This window comes from Fundulus heteroclitus, chromosome 22 (genome assembly GCF_011125445.2).
Source record: "Fundulus heteroclitus isolate FHET01 chromosome 22, MU-UCD_Fhet_4.1, whole genome shotgun sequence".
NCBI classification, from domain to species: domain Eukaryota; kingdom Metazoa; phylum Chordata; class Actinopteri; order Cyprinodontiformes; family Fundulidae; genus Fundulus; species Fundulus heteroclitus.
The window spans coordinates 19,923,848-19,942,165 of record NC_046382.1 but is presented as its reverse complement, the minus strand read 5'-3'; the positions used below and the strand labels follow the sequence as shown (position 1 = coordinate 19,942,165).

Sequence of the window (18,318 nt, the reverse complement as noted above, 5' to 3'; positions counted from 1 at the left end):
ATTATTCAAAGGCCGCTGTCTGTTTGATAAAATGTAATTTACTATTATAAAATGTTATACAAACCCCTGGAGAGATTAATTTTTCTTTCTAACCAGGAGTAAACTGAAAAAGACGTGTTTCTGTCCCAAGAACGCCTGAGATGTTTCTTCCCACGCCACCATCACCAGCAGACATGCAGACATTTCACACACTTAACACACTTCCTTTGCTTCTTTTGCTCAAAGAAGCAAATTCTCTCTGCCAGCATGATGAGCCTGTGAGTGAAGAAGTCAAGTTGGATCAGAAGTAAAAAAAAAAATACCAATAAAGCATGTTGATGACTTGGAAACCTAACAAGCATGCATTAGAAGGGAAAACAAAGGTGGGTTCAGAACATCAGGAAACTAAAAGAGGCCCCAAAAGCTGCAAGAAAAACACTATAAATGTAGCGCAGCATTTTAAGCAACATTTTAAATACATTTTATTATTATATCAAAACGAGCTCACCTCCTCGTCTTCAGCTCTTTTCAGCGTTTCACTGGCAAACTTCACATACTGAGTCATAAGCGTCACAAGAGCAGTGTAGCGGGTTCGGAGATCCATGAACTGTATGAAAATAACCAAAGAATGTCAAATATGGCAATGTGCAGAAACTAAAGAAGCAAACGCTATTTTTCACTGCAGACAAAGTCAGAGTATAGTTTTACCTCCTGCTGGATGGCATCAGAGGAGCTCTGCATCTTGCGCTTCTTAAGTGGAGATTTGTGCTGGGAGTCGACCATCGCTCTGAACGTCATTAATTGGAGCTCATAATCCTATTTTTTTTTTTTCAAGAGGAGTTTTAGAGGTTAGCTGAAATATTGTTAGTAAATGTCATGAAGAGCAAATACATTTTTCAGTTAGCAAAATCAAATAAAAAACTAAAATGACCTTAACAGCAGACGAGTACTGCTCTGAATACTTCTGACACTCATCGATCCTGCTCTGTTTTTGCTCCATCTCAGAAACAAGAACCTAAAAAAAAAATGCACATATTTAGAATCAAACATTATTGATATATGTTTGTAGTTTTTATGAGAAGGGCACTTCAGTTCTCTCTTACTTTCTGTTTGTTTAATATCTCAGCCAGAGCCTTGCTATCATCCGGTTTGTTCTCCTGGGCTTTCAGCTGCGCTGTTTCCAGTTCTCCTATCCATTGATCGACGCTGCTGTAGGAGTCTCTGTAGTGTTTTAGGGACTTGCTGATACCGTCCAGGTCCCGCAGCCTGAAATGGTTAGGGAAAACTCTGTAAGTGATACAATGACTTTACACACAGAGGCTGTGGAGAACTAAACACAACAAAATCAAAAAATAAAAATAGACAGAAATAGAGAAATTGGCTTGGGACTAGAATTGGACAATATTCAGCTCGACCAGCTCTGGGTGATAACCAGGTGGTGGGAAACGCAAAAAGCCAATTTTTTATGATCAGTGTAAGCACTATAATGAAACACAAGCATATTGTCAACAACACTCCCTTCCATTCCTGAGTGAAGAAGACCCACAGTTACCCATTTTTATTTCCGGTAAACTGTTTAGGACTTTGGTGCCTCAAAGACGGCTCTAGGGTTTAAAGAAATTATTTAAAATGAAAGTGATTTCTCTTTAAAATGCTGGGACATTTCTGCAGTTATTTTAGGATGTGAGAGAGTAAAAGCCTTTCAGCAGATAACAGGAAGGCCAACTGCAGTAAAACAAAATTACTCTTTGTATTATTATTATGAAATTATAGCCTTTCTTTCATGGAACACGCTAGATTTGTGAATATCCCAGAAATAGAATAAGGGTCTACAATCCCTAAGGAAAACAGACAACGCTGTTTTATAAATCCTAACTGCTCCGACTGCGCTAATCGCTAATACAGGCGCAGAATCCAGTTTAAAATGTAACCACTGCAGCTGTCTCTGTATTTCTTTTAATATAACAAACATTTCTCACACAGATCCATGACATCACCTGTGCTCCTAATATAAACAACCGAAGACTGCTTACAGCAGAAAGACGGAAAACAGTTTTGAATGTTCGTCTTGCACCAGAAATCGGTACATCTCTACGATAAAGCCCGCAAACGTCCCTCCTCCTACAAACCTGCCATCGATCTGGGAGTGAATGTTCTGCCATCTTTCACTCAGCTGATCCGCCTTCTCCTTGTGCCAGTCCAGATCGAAGTCTCTCTCGTTGTGAGCCTTAAACATGCGATCGCTGATGACCTGAGCCTTCTGCAGCTCGTCCTCCATGTCGTGGAAGACTTCCTGCCTCTCGTCAACCTCCGCCCGCCATTGCTGCACACAGAAAGATGGAAGATCACTTAAAAATAAGCTGTAGCAACGCGAGCGGCATTGTTTTTATTTTTAAAAGAACGAGCGCCACCTTGAGTGTAGAAATGACGCTTTCAATAGATTTGACATCCGAGTTGACGGCGTCCTCTTCGTACAGTTTGGACTCGTAGGCTTTAACGAGAGCCTCTGCGCTCTGACTGTGTTTCACCACCAAGCTCACCGTTTTCAACCTGCAAAAACCCAAGCTCCTCTTTAGATTGAAGAAGAAAAGAAAATTTCTCCTTGATATACTTTGAGACGAAGAAAGACGGCTATTACTTGTCCATATAAATAGAGGACATGGAGTACACTTGGCTCATGCTTTGAACAAGGACAGAGAGCTCAGAGGAAAGCGTCGACGCAGAGGGAGAGCCCGCCGCCTGTCTGAAGAACTGCTCGCACTTCTCCCTCGTCACGTCCAGGTCACCCTTCATCCTCTCCAGCTCTGAGATCTTCCTCTGCAAAGCAGAACACAGAATTATTTGAATATACGGGGACGGCACACATATATATTAAAGGGGGACTTTAATAAATCCTAATTTGGGAACCTCGTGTTCAGTGATGCGCTGCAGACTCTGCTCCAGGTCGTCTCTCTCCAACGGTGATCGGATTTGCTTGATCAGGTGGTCTTCGTGGGACTCCAGGTTCATACGGATGTTGCGGATTTCTGAGATGTAATGATTGTACACCGACTCCTCGTGTTCCTCTGTGAATATTTTGACAATGAAAATCGTTCAGTGAAAAACTGAGGTTTTGATGGACAAAATAAATTATGTGGCTTTCGCACCACTAGGTGGCAGCAGCATCACAGGTGTTACACCAAGGAACAGCTTATGAACGGCAGCAGGTGCTTTTACTGGTATTTGTATATTGAAAAATGTGTAAATAATGTATTTGTGCAATATCACAGCTTCAAAATGTGTAATTTTATCCCCCATACTTTCCTTTTATATAAGTTGAACAAATGCTATGCTTTAGATTTACAGCAGCGCTTAGGAGTTTCTCAGAATATGTTTGAAATTCGGTAAGAAGAAAAAGAAAAATACATCCAAAATGTTTTAATATAAAGCTCAAAAGGCTTGAGGAGCCATGCGCCTGTGTAGGGGGCGGGGCTGTCATTAGGGAGGGAATTAAAGGCTTGCCTCTCTCTGCGGATCTGAGCAGCTCCTGGTAGTATTCCTTGCAGGCTGCCACGTCTCTCTCCAGCTGCGCGCAGTCTGCCACTGTAAACACCTCTGACTCCTGGCTGTCCTCCAAGAACTCGTCAAAGTGGGACTGGAGGTTGCTGAGGACCTGCTGGTGCTCACCCGGCAGCATCGTCTTGATCTGAAGTTGTATCGGAAAGGAAAGCGTTACAGATCACTGAGAATGATCGTGAAAACTTGATCTGTCTGAAATTATCATCGTGAGGGAATGGCACATAAATAAATCTATGGCTACCGAGGCCACGTTCCAGTTGCGGATGGCCTTTACGTCAGCCATTAGGTAATGCCAGGACACCACGCTCTTCATGTTGACGTGGGAGCGGTGCCACAGCATCAGGACATTCTGGTACAGCTGCTCAGTTCTAGTAGGGAAAATGAAGCAATTTAGACAATCAGTGCCCTATGAAGCTCTTAATCACACAAGATGAATCCTAGCATCCAGGCGTCTCACCTTGCAACCAAATCAACAGCCTCTTTGTTGGGCGGAGGCACGGTGAAGCAAACAGAGGGAACCATGGCCTCGTTCCCTGCTGGGTTGATGACTTTCCACTTGGCCCGGTGGGAGTTGTTCACCAGCACGCACTCGTCATCTTTGTAAATGGTGATCTGAAAGAGTTGGGAGAGAGGCACGGCAGACATCAGTATTCCAGACTTCCACTTTTAACGGGAGAGCCACCGTGGCGGAAATTTGCAAACGCAGCGATACCTCGATCTGACGGTAATCACAAATTGCTTTGACAGGAATGGACGACCTCAGGGGAGTTTCGGGGTTTCTCGGCCGGAGCTGCACGATGTTTTTGGCCCTTCCCACTAACCCGGCTAAAGTGCTACGGTACTGAAGAAGTTGCTCTTTCTCATCCTGAAAACACACCCAAAGGAAATAGTACTCTTACTCCCTGATCATTTTCACATGTAACAACTAAAGACTGTTGGTTGTAACGTAATATTTTATGTGACAGACCATCACAAAGTAGCCCTTCGTTGTAAAGTGGAAGAAAAAGTTACATAACCTTCATCTTTTCTTGCAAGTAAAAGCTGAAAAGTTTACTCTGATGCCCCTAAATGAAATTCTGTACGACCAATTGCCTTTCAGGAGTGTGCCATAAAATCTCAGTATGACTACAGAGTTTTAATGTAAAGTCTTGAAGGGCTCTTTGTGAACATTATGAAAGAATCAGCTTAATGAAGACCAATGAACACGGCAGGCAGGTCAATGATAAGGCTGTGGAAACTGAGCCTTTTTTCAATCCATCACTAACAATGGGAAAAGTCTGGCTACTCTTGATAAGATAGACACACTTTGTAGCATTTTTCTTTGACTTCACAATTAAGCAGGGTTTTGTGTTACTCCATCTAAAACAAATCCCAGTAAAACGATTCAAAGGTTTTGGCTATGAGTGAGATGAAAAATATGTGTAAAACATCAAAGGATATTAATACTTTTTTAAACGTGAACTATACACACGTATGCAGATACTTTGTGTCATTGTATCAGCATTACCATGGACTCCTGAATGAGATCCTCCAGCCGGTGCAGGCTGCTCGAGCGATCACAGCTGTACTTTCTCTGAATTGAATCTTTGAGGTTCTTAAGGTAGTCCATGGACACTTTGGCATCACTGAAAAACTGCACAGGAGGGTAAAGAAGGATGTAAAAGTTAGATGTGAAAACAATGGGGTAAAATGCATTTCGTAAAAAGGGACGGCCTTAGGAAGAGACACACCTCAAAATAAACAGCATTCTCCTTAAGATGCTGTTCGACGCATGAGCAGAGCTGCAGAATCCAGCTCCACTGTGTCTGCATTGCAGCTTTATACGCCTGGGAGGAAACAAACAGACCAAGAAATAAATAAAGAAATCAGACACATGGAAAAAAATAGATGCTGGAGTGAAATTCACCGTTTTAAACAATGGGAGAGCTGCTTGCACAATGCCGGTCCCAAAATATGGAAATGAAGATTTCATAACGGGTACAAAGGAAAAAAGCAGATTGGACTCACTTCAATGGTTAGTCTGGCTGGGTGGCTCTTCACGATCAGGCGCTCTGCCTTGTCTTGCACAGACTTGATGGCCTCCTCTTTTTCATCCAGCTCCCTCATCAGATTCTGCGGAAAGACATTTAAGTAAGTGCCAGTGGCGCTCGGGCGTGGCAAAGGATCAGCTACTCCATCATCTCACATAATCTCATATCCTAGCTCAGTGTGCAGAGTAGAGGCAACAATTCAAGGTTAATAATTCCCTCATGGACAAATCCCTTGACTGAGATTATCTTTTCAAAACTAATGCTGCAGCAACGCAGCTAAATACTACTAATAAAAAGCTATAAGACGGTTATATTGTATGTGTGTGTGTGCATGAAAGATCCTGACATGCTAAGACAGAAAGGGCTTACAGCGTGGTAGTCTCTTTTGTGCGAGATGTTGCTGTTGCGATCGCTCCAGTCGAACGCGACCTCCTCTTCCTCTTTCTCGTTCAGCCAGATGAGCTCCTGGGTCGCCTCGGACACGAAGTCGTGAAGGCTCTCCAGCTGGCTCTGCCGCGCTCTCGAACAACTCTGAAATATCTCGAACAATCAGGCCACAGCTTTAAAACTCTGGAAGAATTCAACTGAGCCCCAAAGACCCACTCACCAACAGCTGCTCATACTGATTTTCCAGTTTGTTGACTTTGTCTGAATACGTCAGCTTCAGGGGCATGGTCATCTGAATCTGAGAGCAAAACGGAGTTGTGGGATAAATAAATACGTTTCATGCTGAGCGCCCGTAAAAACATTTTAAAAAGCAACTTACTTCACTCAGACGGGCGTCTTTGAGACTCATCTGAAACTCCTCAATGGCTCTGTGCACACTCTTGTGGTTGTCTAAATGCATTTCCACGCTGGGCAAATCCGTTCCCCACTCTGAGCGCTCCAGTTGCAACTAAAAAGAAAAGGGGGGGAAAAAAATGCAGTGACTCGAATGTTGGGATCTATAACCAATATGGAGAAAAGGACTAAAACCGCTCACCTGCATCTCCTCCACCCAGCTCAGGAGGTCCTGCACATATTTAAGGTTGACCTCCTCCTCCGTCATGCTGGGGTCTGCCAGTGATGACTTCATCAGAGGCTTCCTGATCTGCATGTGTTTCAGGTGCATGAGGCTACCAGGCTCCATGCCGCCACCGCTTCCCATGTAGCTGGGGACCGAGGCGGGTGGCAGGCCCGGCGTCAGAGAGGGCGACAGAGATGATGGGGTGAGGCTCGGGGAGAGGCCGGAGGTGAACGTGGACCCGGGGGTGCCCAAGCCCCCTGAGGTGAGAGAGGGCGTGATATCTGACGTCAAGCTTGCGTTCATGCTCTGTGAGAAGCCAGAGTTCAGGCTCTGCGTGATGCCTGAGATCATCCGCTTGGTTTGCTCCGTCGTCAGGGAGCGACCTTTGCTGTACACCGTGGAGCATTCTGCTCTGAGGGCCAAGAGATCGTCCCGGAGCCTGGAGACTCTGAAAACGAGACGGAAGAGCGAATACCGGTTATAACGGCTACCATACTAACTTTTCTAATGGTTATTTTTATTGTTTAAAAGTCAAAATAATGTTAATAATTATTATTCATGTTAATATAAATATTAATGTCATTATATTCTTACTCCTAATAATAATACCGGTTACAATGGCTACCATACTAACTTTTTAATGTTTATTTTTATTGTTTAAAAGTCAAAATAATATTAATAATTAATATTCATGTTAATATAATTGATTAATGTCATTATATTCTTACTCCTAATAATAATACCGGTTATAATGGCTACCATACTAACTTTTCTAATGGTTATTTTTATTTTTTTAAAGTCAAAATAATGTTATGATTAATATTAATGTTAATATAATTGATTAATGTCATTATATTCTTACTCCTAATAATAATAATACCGGTTATAATGGCTACCATACTAACTTTTCTAATGGTTATTTTTATTTTTTAAAAGTCAAAATAATGTTATGATTAATATTAATGTTAATATAATTGATTAATGTCATTATATTCTTACTCCTAATAATAATAATACCGGTTATAATGGCTACCATACTAACTTTTCTAATGGTTATTTTTATGGTTTAAAAGTCAAAATAATGTTAATAATTAATATTCATGTTAATATAATTGATTAATGTCATTATATTTTTACTCCTAATAATACCGGTTATAACGGCAACCATACTTACTTTTCTAATGGTTATTATTATTGTGTAAAAGTGAAAATAATGTTAACAGTTAATATTCATGTTAATATAATTGATTAATGTCATTACTACTAATAATAATACTTTGAGTGCTGCCCTCTCTCGTGTTTGTAAGATATACAAATATATTTTCAACCCATTTAAAAAAAAAAAAAAAACATGTTAATGTTTATAACCCTGGTAAATTTGAACACTAGAATCCATAATGTGTTACATCCCTAAACACCGTGTCTGGTTGGCAAACTAAGATTTGATTTTGTACCTCTGCACAAGCTGATCCGCAAACGGGAATTTCCCTTCCAGGAGAATCTGGATGTCCACCACTTGTTGCCGGAGGATATTCTCACACTCCAACAGGTACGCTGCAACCTCAGCCTCGTTCATAAACTGAATCCCTGATTCAAGACGTTTTGTATCCTTAAAAAGAGAAGAAAAACACATTTGATAATGAATGTGAATTCCATTGCACTTGGTATTAAAACTCTGCTTTCACCAAAAATAAAAAATAAATAAAAAATAAACAACGTACAGACTGCAGAGCTGATCTCGCCAGCGCCAGCCGGTCTTCTCCATTGACACAGTCTCGCTGGACTCTGTTGGCAATCTGCTGCAACATCTCAAGCCTGTAAAAGATTAAGAAATGTACAATGAATATATAAGATACATACAAGTTAAGGCTTACGATTGAGAAACTTAGACAAATACGAAACAAAATGCTTCGCCGAAGCCGAGAAAGCGCAACGTCATTTCACCTGGATCCATATGCGAGGTTGTTATTGAGAAAGATGGAGCTGTTTATCTGCAGTGGCTCAGTGAGGATGCTGTCACAGGAGCCGAAGCTTGTATTAAAGCTGCTGTTGCTAACAGTAGAGGTCCTGCTCAAATACGCCATCTTCCTTCACATTTTAAGCAAGCCTTCCTCTCACCAGCTGACCACTAACCCACTCTGCCCCTCAGGATCGGAGTCTAAAACCTTGATAACCCGACGAAAGGCATCCTTAGAGAGAGCTGACAGAACAGCCTCCGACTTTCTAATATTTATAGCGTTCCAGCCAGGCGAGGGGTGTGTAAAGAATCCCACCCTGAAATATAATCCGACTCCTCAGTGGAGGAAAATGAAATAACAGGTTAGGACAAAACCCCTTCACAGGCAGCGGGAGCGTGAAAACCAAAGCAGCCACAGATCAGAACACCCGGAGCAGCGCTGTGTTTATGCTGGAAGCAAGATAAAACACGACTGGAGGTTTCAAGAGCCGAACACAAAGCAGCGGCTCCACAGAAATAAGGTCATTATTGCAAAAGTACGTCAGACTGCCAAATCGAGTGAGCTAACAACGAGAAAAGACGCTCTTGCAAATGAAACAATCCTGATGCACACTTGGGCGCACATGCATTATTTGAAACGATGGACACCTTAATAAAGACGTGGGTTTTTCTTGAAAAACTTAAAGGCACAGCAGTACATTCTTCGACACAATTTGACGTGAAAGATAAATAACCAGCAGCAAGGAGTGGCCAGATTTTCAAGTTTTTCAACCTTTGATAATCTGTTAAACGACATTTTGAGAATAACGGCAAACTTTCAAAAACTTGGTCAAGATCTAATCAGTACGGATAGGATTATGAGAATAAAGTTGAGATGAAGCTTAACGCCTCATGCCATCATCGTTTCGCCTCAAAAGGGACAATTCGGGTCTGGGAATATTTTCAATGGTATTTTGCCAAAAATATTATCTTTAATGTATTTACGTGTCTGTAGTTTTGGATTGGAATTGTGTGTTGCCGCCATTCTTGGACAGGTCTCTCTTGAAAAAGAGGTTTTTAATCTCAATGATATCTATCTGGATAAATAAAGGTTACATAAACATAACTGAGTCAGGGCTGAGTTGCGGGTCAGAAAACCGGTCGGGATTGGCTAACCGTTCAGGTGCTGACAACTAGTTGTAATAATGTATGCTGATAGTGTGTATTGATCTCCATTTTAAGCATTTAAACAGGATATTTTACTTGCACGGCAGCCATATCTTGGAAATGGGTCGAAATGCAGACCCCCAGGGGTTCTGTTACTGTATTTCCAGCTAGGACTTCGGAAAAATTTCACTCACCAGTTAAAATAGGGGACAGCATTAACGTAAAAATAAATTTGACATTTCAAGATTGCAGTTGACTCCCTTTGATTAAATCAACCAAACTGTTGCATACAATTTCTCATATCCACAAAGTACTGATGATATTGTGCTACTGAATACAAACAGCAAAATTACAGCATGTAAACACACTGGAAGAAAGTAGCATTACTTGAAAGATGGTGTAACGAAAATTGCGTTCGACTGAAAAGCAGCACAAACATAAAGGGCTGCATTCCTGCAAGATTAAATATCTGCATGGCTGCAAAGCAACTAAAACTAAAACTAAAACTAAAACTGGCTAAACCTGTAGGCAGTGGTGACATAAACTTGAGATGATGAATAAAGAGATACAGCAAGACAGATGACTGAGGTGTTTAAATCGTGAGATAAGGACCTCAAGCAGTTGGCAGTATCTGAGACGCAGACAAGACTACAACAAAAGTCCCGTCATGTTTTTATTTGCACTTTCCCAAAAGACAGCATGTAGGAAATGATTTATTACTTTATAAATCATCAACCTTTTATTTACTTCTTTGGCAGCACAACAACCAAACCCCTATTATATTTGCTGAACAGCCTTTTCCATGTCTCCACTGGTATTTTTTTATCATATATGTCATGCAATGAGCTGTAAGTCTTTGAGGCTGGAAAGCCTCATTGCTGCCCTAAACTTTAGTTCTCTATCAGATTCTTTATCAGATTCTAGTCGGCACTCTGGCCGGGCCTCTCTAAAATATTCATGTAACTATTACAGAAGAAATAGGTGGTGAAAATAAGACATTGTTATAAATCTGCCAGGGGTAGGAATTACTTTAGGTTGAACTGTGTGTGGATTCATACGCTACTCATTTTCATATAAGGTTTAGAATTTTAAACAGGGCCTTGCAAAATAGAGAACAGAGTTTATTGTCATTTTGGAAATTCTGGAAATAACAACATTAAAAGGCCTTTTCCATTTTAGTTATTTGTTATAGTTTTTCCAGCCTCTCATCATTCTGACTTTTATTTTACTCATAGCATTACAATCTAAACTGAAAACAAATAAATAAAACACTCCCTTTTGTATCTTCAGCATATATCTATCTATATCTGTTTGCTAGAAGTTTTGCAACTCACTCCACTGTATGTTGACCCTTAACATTTATAAACTGTGCACACCAGCTGATGTGCGTCGGTGCGTGAAGTCTCATAGAGGCAGTTGGTTTTTACAGACCTCCTGGCTGAGCAAAATATTAAAGTGAGGGGATTTCTACAACTCACACCCTGACATCCAGCATTGCCCTATGTATCCAGTTTCAAAGACATTAACAGGCTTGTAACAGGATACAGGAGCACTCTGCCTGTGAACACAGACTTACAGAGTGAGATGCTAGCATGGGCAGTGTGTTTTAAATTAAAAAGCAGCTCGTCAGTGAGACGTTTTATTATCTGTAAGCCTCTCTGTAGTCATGTTGTGTCAAACTGGAGTCACCTGTGTGTCTCTAAACGTTGACTTCTGAGTAACCCATAATGGTAGCATTTTTGTAACTAGACTTCCAATAAATCTTGATGGGTCAGGTAAAAAAAAAAAAAAATCAAAGAAGTGTCAAAGCTCTCCCTGCCTTTTCATACCTTTCCAGTTCTGGCCGCAGGCTCTTCTCCCTCTCCAGCATGGCAACAATTAATTTGCCCCATTCCTTCTCCACGTCGTTTGGATGATGACCCGGGGGCAACTGAATACGTCCAAACTCGATCCACATCTGTGAGATCCACGGCAGAACCAGACTTGTTATCGGTCTGACACACAGTGAAAGTTGGAGGACAAATGTTTAATTTTCTGTTTTCCTTACCTCTAGCATTTTGTAGAGGTTCTGGATTTTGGTTTTCTCGTTTTCTTTTAGCGGTATGTCGTGTTCTTTGAACTGCTGATACTGCTGATAAAGTGCCTGCGAAGAAAGGCAGAAAAAGAAAAAGAAACTCTTAGTTTTTTTTTATGTTTCCACAGGACAAGAATCCTACTAAAACCTTTTTCACAATAAGCGCCGCACCACCACACCCACCTATCTCTAAGGAATGGCCATTACAGATACACGATATCAATATCTTACTGCAAATGGATGCTGCTGCTTTCCATAATCCATCAATTATACTTTGAGTCTCAGTTTCAGCTGACAGGCGTTGCAATATGCTGTTTGAATCAGGCAGTTAACCATGACTGGTCAGTTTTCGGATGCTGTGTACCTCTATTTACCCAATGTTCTGAACCCTAAAAGCTACTAATAGTAACCATCCATGCATCCATGGATTAAAATGTGGAAATTATGGAGAAGCAAACCTTGAGCTCCACAGGATTGTTGGGGAAAGATCTATCTGCCATTATCTCCACATTGTGTTTTATCCACTGGCTGAGGTATTTGATCATGTTCTGGTACTCCACCCATTTGATATCGACATCCTGTGGAAAGACAAAGAGTCGTCATCCATCAAGCAGCAGTCAGCGCGTTTTTACGTCACGTCTGTCTGTACCATCAGCTTACATTAGGACTTATTCCATCAACGCCGTCTGGTACTTTGGGGAAGGCGTCATACAGAGTTGAGACGTACGTAATCACGGACTTTTCATCCGGCGTCTGAACGTCGACATCTGTTGAACAAGGTTGAGACCAAAAGACCACAGAACACAACGAGTTGAAGAGATGCTGAAAAGAAGTATGTCTTCTTTGATTGTTTTAAGGTAACACGCGGTGATAAAGAAAATACATATTGTTCATACCGGGTCCTAAAAAACGGTAAATACAACTCTGAATCTACTTGCAGCATATTAAATGTGTGGTGATTTATTTAACAAAGCCTGGGTCAAAATGCAGAAGCATAATATGAAACACTAAGTTTGCATGATAGGATAACTTTTAGACCCAATAACAAGACATATCTGTCACCAGTAATCACCCTGCTGGTTTTTCATTTCATCATGGAGCAAATTTGCTCTTTTCTTCAAAGTTCAGTTCATTGATGTTTGCACAGGATTAGGTCTGAGTGTCACTGTTACTGTTAACACCACTATTCTTTTTTTTTTCAGATTTGCTGTTGTGCACAAGACAAGTTGAAGTTCAGCTCTCGCAGCACTTAAACACTTCAGTACACGCAGACTAAATCAGTAAATAAGAATTAATGCATAGTTTAAAATAGAGATTAGTTTATCTCAATGACTGCAGATGTTGTTGCTGCAAAACGAGCCCAAATCAACCCTCCAACACCATTCTTAGAAGTTTGTTTGTTTACACTTACAGGTTAATTTAAGTAAAAAAGACTATTGCTGAAAAAAATTACTTATTTCAGTAATTAAATGCAAAAAGTAAAGTTTGCGTATTGTATACATGTATTACTCCTGGAGTGATATATTTGAAAAGACAATATTCCTGGTCATTTTGATGATTACATGTAAGTTAACAGTAAAAGATTGATGGAAATAAAAACCATATTTTTAACAAAGAAATTTCAGCTTACTGAAGTGTATGCCCATGTACTATAGACTCACAAATATGCACTCAGTAGTTGGTCAGGCCTCCTTTGCTCTGATTACAAATTCAGTGCAGTTACTTCAAGTAACTTGTTTTTTTTGTGTCTCTCCACTCATTCTGCAGACTCTGATATCTTGATTTTAAAATGAAATGCAAAAATGTATTTTATATGAAGAGTTTGGACCTCTGAGTGACAAACCAGCTCTATTTCACCTTAGCTTAGGTAAAACAGCTCTGGCAATGTCTCTGGCTCAGGAGTGCCTCAACAGAAGTAATGTTCAAGTTTTAGGCAGAGTCCTGGATGCATTTAGCCTGTTTGCACACATTTTTCCACACTTTTCCCTTCCATTCCTATTCTCTTTACTATCCATGTAGCTGTGATACATACATGTACTAGAATGAATAGAAATAAATACTTGAAATATTTTATAAAGTAAACTAAATAAATGACCCATTCATTGATATTCTATCTTATTGAGATGAAACAATATATGCCAATGTGCCTTATGGCCAAACAACTCCACAGTGGTCAGCACTGACAAAAAGATATTGGTCTTCTCTCAGGTTGATGGCTTAGGAACAACTAACCCTTGGTTCTAATTTCCCTTATTTGTTTGTAAGAAGCACCTATTTTTTTAATTGTCTTTCTGCAGGAGCATTTTTTGTCTCGTTCCAGAGCATCAAACCATGTTACCATAACAGAGGGTCCTCTTTCTTTTTAAAAGGCCCATAAACTAATTCCTCAAGCGAAATTCCAAGCTGAACGTAAAGCTTTAATAACTTACAACACAAAGTCTTCACTATATTAACAGACGCACGGGGGACACCATGTACAGTTCTCACCCTCAGGGTCGAGCAGCCTGGCCACCCCCAACTGTTCAGCTACAGTAAACGCCTGCTCCAGATTGGAGCGGTTGGTCTGTGCCGACACACGACTCATGTCAACCAGATCTGGCCTGAGGAAAAAAAAAGAGAAAGAGAAGTGTGAGGAATTTAAAGTACGTTTAGATGATTCATGCTGGGAAACTGATAAGCAATTCCAGAGAGGAAACAAGGTGTGGGAACAAGGAAATAAAGATTAAGCTTGTATAAAAAAAAGTCCCAAAGAGAAAGCTTATCTCAAACATTACTGTTCTTTGAAACTGTACCTGTATTTGTGAATGATGGCATTAAATAGCCTCCCATCCCTCCAGGACGTTGTGAAGTTGTCACATCGTACGCCTACATAGCCATCTGTTGTCTGTTTGGACCAGAGCAGTAGTTTCTCCTTGGCGGTCATGTCCTCGGACTCCCCTGTGACGTGAATATCCGAGATCTACCACAGAGCAGAGTGGGAGAAAGGTGTTTCAAATGTGCCGACGTGATGCTTTGAGTAAGAAGAGATGGTTCAGAATCCCAGAGACCCTTTAAACTACAATGACCTCTTCCTTATTGATTTGATTGTTCAATAATATACTGAAAATAAGCTATGTAACCAAAAGGACTGCATCGTCCCAGAACTGCGATGGTTTTAAAGAGAACTACTGACGCTGACTATCCAGGGGGTCTCATTTTTAAAACATTTCTTAGAATCTATGCTACACATTTGCGTATGCCCATATGCCGAAAATGGCATACAGCAAAAAAAAAAAAAAACAAGCTATATCTCCATTATAGATCACAATTGTACCTGAATGCGTACTGTGATCTGCCTCACGTTCTGCCCCGCACACGCCCACCTTTTAAACCATAAAAAGTCAACGTAAAGAACCTGATGAATGTTAATGTGTGATTAAATGATACAGCCGATCAATGTTATTTCATTGTTAACTATGGCAACTATGGAGAAAAAGCAAAGAAATTTCCACAGAAAGGCCTTAATTAAAATGTGATGGTAGAAAACCCAGATGAAATAGTGTACAGACTTTGACTTAGGATTTAAATTGGCTTATGGGCCTTTTTTTATTATTGCACATGAACTGCAATTCACCTCAGCACCATCTGCATCACCAGTATCCCCTGTCTCCAAAACAAGTGTACGCATGGTGGAGAGTTTGTGTGAAGGTCTCCTGTGTTAGTAATGTCAATAGTAAATCTCCATTGCATACAGAAAACATTTGTAGCTTATCTACAATACTTTTTACTTTTCTTCTTTTTTTTTTCCTGTTCAGTTAGTTTGTACCAAACTATGCTAAGCTAGCCATGAGGCAGCTGCTCAGAACTAAAACCCAGATTGATCTTCAACGGGATGGTGCAGCAGACAAACGCTCTGCTAAACTTAAAACAATTCACACAAAAACAATACTGTACGTAACGTTGCCTTCGCTTCCTCTCTACTCTATCAGCCGCTGAGAGGAAGAACTCTGATTCAGAAAAAGAGGCTCTATCCTGTATGGGCTGGGGCATGATGAGCAACATGTGTCCCGGGATGCAGATTCAGAGGACTGATCATCAAGCTCTCATTACCCTTCTTAACAATAAAGGCATGAACAGAGCTGGAATGCAGACTGCCAGCTGGTCAGTAAGAGTGGTGTGTTTTCTGCATGACTTGCAGAACATCTGAATACAGCCTGAACATCATGACGTCCCCTTGCCAACACAAGTACCGCTGTGGAATCTGAGCAAGACTTAGACATCGCAGAAATCTCTCCACTTCTTACTGCACGGCCTCCTCCAGACTTCAAAGTTGATTGGGAGAACCGTGCTGAATCACTCAACGGATACAGGTGACTACTTAAGGCTTGCCTCCAGTGAAACGTGGAGAAATTGAGTTGTATTTCCTTGTGTGACAAGAAATGGCAGTTGTGCCTCCCCTGATCTTCAGTGGATCGGGGCCTGATTGTACTCAAGTCCCCTCAGAGGAGAATAGTCAGACTGGCACATTAAGCTACCGTCTTTGCATAAGTTTTATCCATGAGACAAACACCTTGTCTACTTTTAAGGCTAGGCTTAAAACCTTTTGTTTCGATAAATTTTATTGTTAGAGTGGCAAATCATCCTGAGCCATCTCTGTGGCTATGCTGCTATAGAGTTAGGCTGCTTGAGGACATACTGATCACATTTCTTTCCTCTGGTACTTTCTCCTACTGCTTTCTAATTATGCATTTACTGTATGTTCTCCCTCCGTTTTTTTTCTCATAGAAGATACATCTGACCAGGTGTTTCTGCGTTTACCTGTTAAACCTGCCTGATAGAGAGAACCTTAACTTATTGACAGAAATAGATCCACTCACTGTTTCACCTGAATTATTGTTTCCAAAAGAAGTAAGGTTTTTTCTATGTGGAGGAAACAGATGGCCCTGTCTTTCTGTGTGTAAAGTTGTCTCTCTCCTGGACAAAGCCATTTAAGGAGTAACTGTTGCTACAAACTAAACTTACATTGTTTTTGGTGGTACAATAACCACTATGGTAAGTCTGATAATGACTGGCTTATCAGACTTACCAGAGTCTTATCTGTTTAGGTGTGTTTCTCTGCCAGATGAAGCCACTAAAGGGGCTACTGCTTCTATATTTTTGTGTGTCCGCTCTGTCTTCTCAAATCCCCAGCCAGTCACGGCAGAAGGCCATTTACACCCAGCTGAGTTATGCTGTAAATTTGTTCCTGCTAAAATGGAGTTTTCCTTTACACTGTTACCACCTGCATGCTAAGGAAGCATGCGTGTTGCCATTGGGATTGATGCAAATTTAAGGGTGCTCTGCTAATTTCACAACTCAATGCTATCAACTTTTACCTGTCATCCACATGCTAATTCAGGAGGAGGCAGAACTGCTGCAGCATCAGCGACTTGATGCAATCTTAGCTTCCTTAGATTAATAACTTTTTGTTATTTGGTCTAATAAACTAAACTTCGTTATATTGCATTATAACTATGATAGAATCGGGGTGTATGTGGTTACATTTTGATCTGTTTATATGTTAGGGCTACATTTCCTATATATGTATGTCTATAAATGGGATCTGTTTGTCTTGAATGTGCTTGCAGATGACATCTGTTGTGAATTGGTGATACACAAATAAACTGAATTGAATTGAATAGACTTGGTCGATTAGACTTTAAATCTTCCGATTTCATCATATTTCTCTAAAAATACCAACAACCTCTGAGCTCTTTAGATCCAGGATTTAGTGGCACTTACTTAGGGTCCACATAGGATCCCTCGTTAGGTCCCCAAACGCAGCCACAGACATTTCCATGGCAGTCACATATTTAAAAATGTATCCATCTACAGTGCCTGAACTGTGCCCTACATTTAGCAGGAAGCATTTCAATATGTTCTCACATTTTTTTAATTTTTTTTTGTCTTTTGCCCACAAACTGATGATTTTGTTTTTGTTGCAAACTGCTTCTCTCTTCTGTTCTGCCATGTGAAATAAAATGTTCAGACCATCCTCTAACTGTCCTAAATCAGTATTCTTCTCACTGACAAATACACTGCAAAAGGGAACGAAAAGTAAAAAATTCTTAAAATGACTGTATTTGTCCTTGATTTGAGCAGGTAAAAAAAACTTATCTGCCAATGGAAGTACAATTTCTACCCTTAAAATTTGATAACTACATTTCCTGCACTTGAAATAAGATGATAGAGATGAGTTCTTCCGATTTTAGGTGCAAATATCTTATTCCACTGGCAGATCATTTAAACGTGCCTGCTCAAATTAAGGACAAACACACCGATTTAGAAAAAAAAAATGTATTAACTTTTAGTTATCTTTTTGCCATGTAGAAAAAAGATTCCACTTTTTAAGACTGATATAACTGGCATGTTTTATAAATTTATGTGAGGTATAACAACATAGGCCCTAGATATTCTTGATTCAATATGAATTATGAAACATTAAATGCATTGAGTATACATGGCAAAGGTCAGCCGCAGATCTCCAACGTAAGACAGAGTTGCATAACACATTTGTCTACTCTTTTACAGCTCAGTCTTGAGAACTAAC

General features: G+C 40.4%; 1 protein-coding gene across 1 annotated transcript in view; it reads right to left on the bottom strand.

Annotated features, from left to right (window-relative positions):
- Nucleotides 1–18,318, bottom strand: part of dst (dystonin) — a 139,044-nt gene that overhangs the window by 67,449 nt on the left and 53,277 nt on the right. Inside the window, exons 9-35 of the mRNA XM_036126829.1 lie at nt 14,543–14,709; nt 14,238–14,350; nt 12,411–12,517; nt 12,209–12,328; nt 11,724–11,819; nt 11,506–11,633; nt 8,295–8,388; nt 8,028–8,182; nt 6,550–7,021; nt 6,334–6,462; nt 6,175–6,252; nt 5,937–6,098; nt 5,545–5,649; nt 5,268–5,363; nt 5,045–5,170; nt 4,250–4,402; nt 3,995–4,149; nt 3,779–3,905; nt 3,481–3,664; nt 2,887–3,044; nt 2,618–2,796; nt 2,391–2,529; nt 2,109–2,302; nt 1,083–1,245; nt 911–994; nt 688–795; nt 488–586 (exon numbers count right to left, since the gene is read on the bottom strand). Of these exons, the coding sequence (XP_035982722.1) occupies nt 488–586; nt 688–795; nt 911–994; nt 1,083–1,245; nt 2,109–2,302; nt 2,391–2,529; nt 2,618–2,796; nt 2,887–3,044; nt 3,481–3,664; nt 3,779–3,905; nt 3,995–4,149; nt 4,250–4,402; nt 5,045–5,170; nt 5,268–5,363; nt 5,545–5,649; nt 5,937–6,098; nt 6,175–6,252; nt 6,334–6,462; nt 6,550–7,021; nt 8,028–8,182; nt 8,295–8,388; nt 11,506–11,633; nt 11,724–11,819; nt 12,209–12,328; nt 12,411–12,517; nt 14,238–14,350; nt 14,543–14,709 (3,891 nt within the window). The remainder of the gene's footprint in view (nt 1–487; nt 587–687; nt 796–910; nt 995–1,082; nt 1,246–2,108; nt 2,303–2,390; nt 2,530–2,617; nt 2,797–2,886; nt 3,045–3,480; nt 3,665–3,778; nt 3,906–3,994; nt 4,150–4,249; nt 4,403–5,044; nt 5,171–5,267; nt 5,364–5,544; nt 5,650–5,936; nt 6,099–6,174; nt 6,253–6,333; nt 6,463–6,549; nt 7,022–8,027; nt 8,183–8,294; nt 8,389–11,505; nt 11,634–11,723; nt 11,820–12,208; nt 12,329–12,410; nt 12,518–14,237; nt 14,351–14,542; nt 14,710–18,318) is intronic.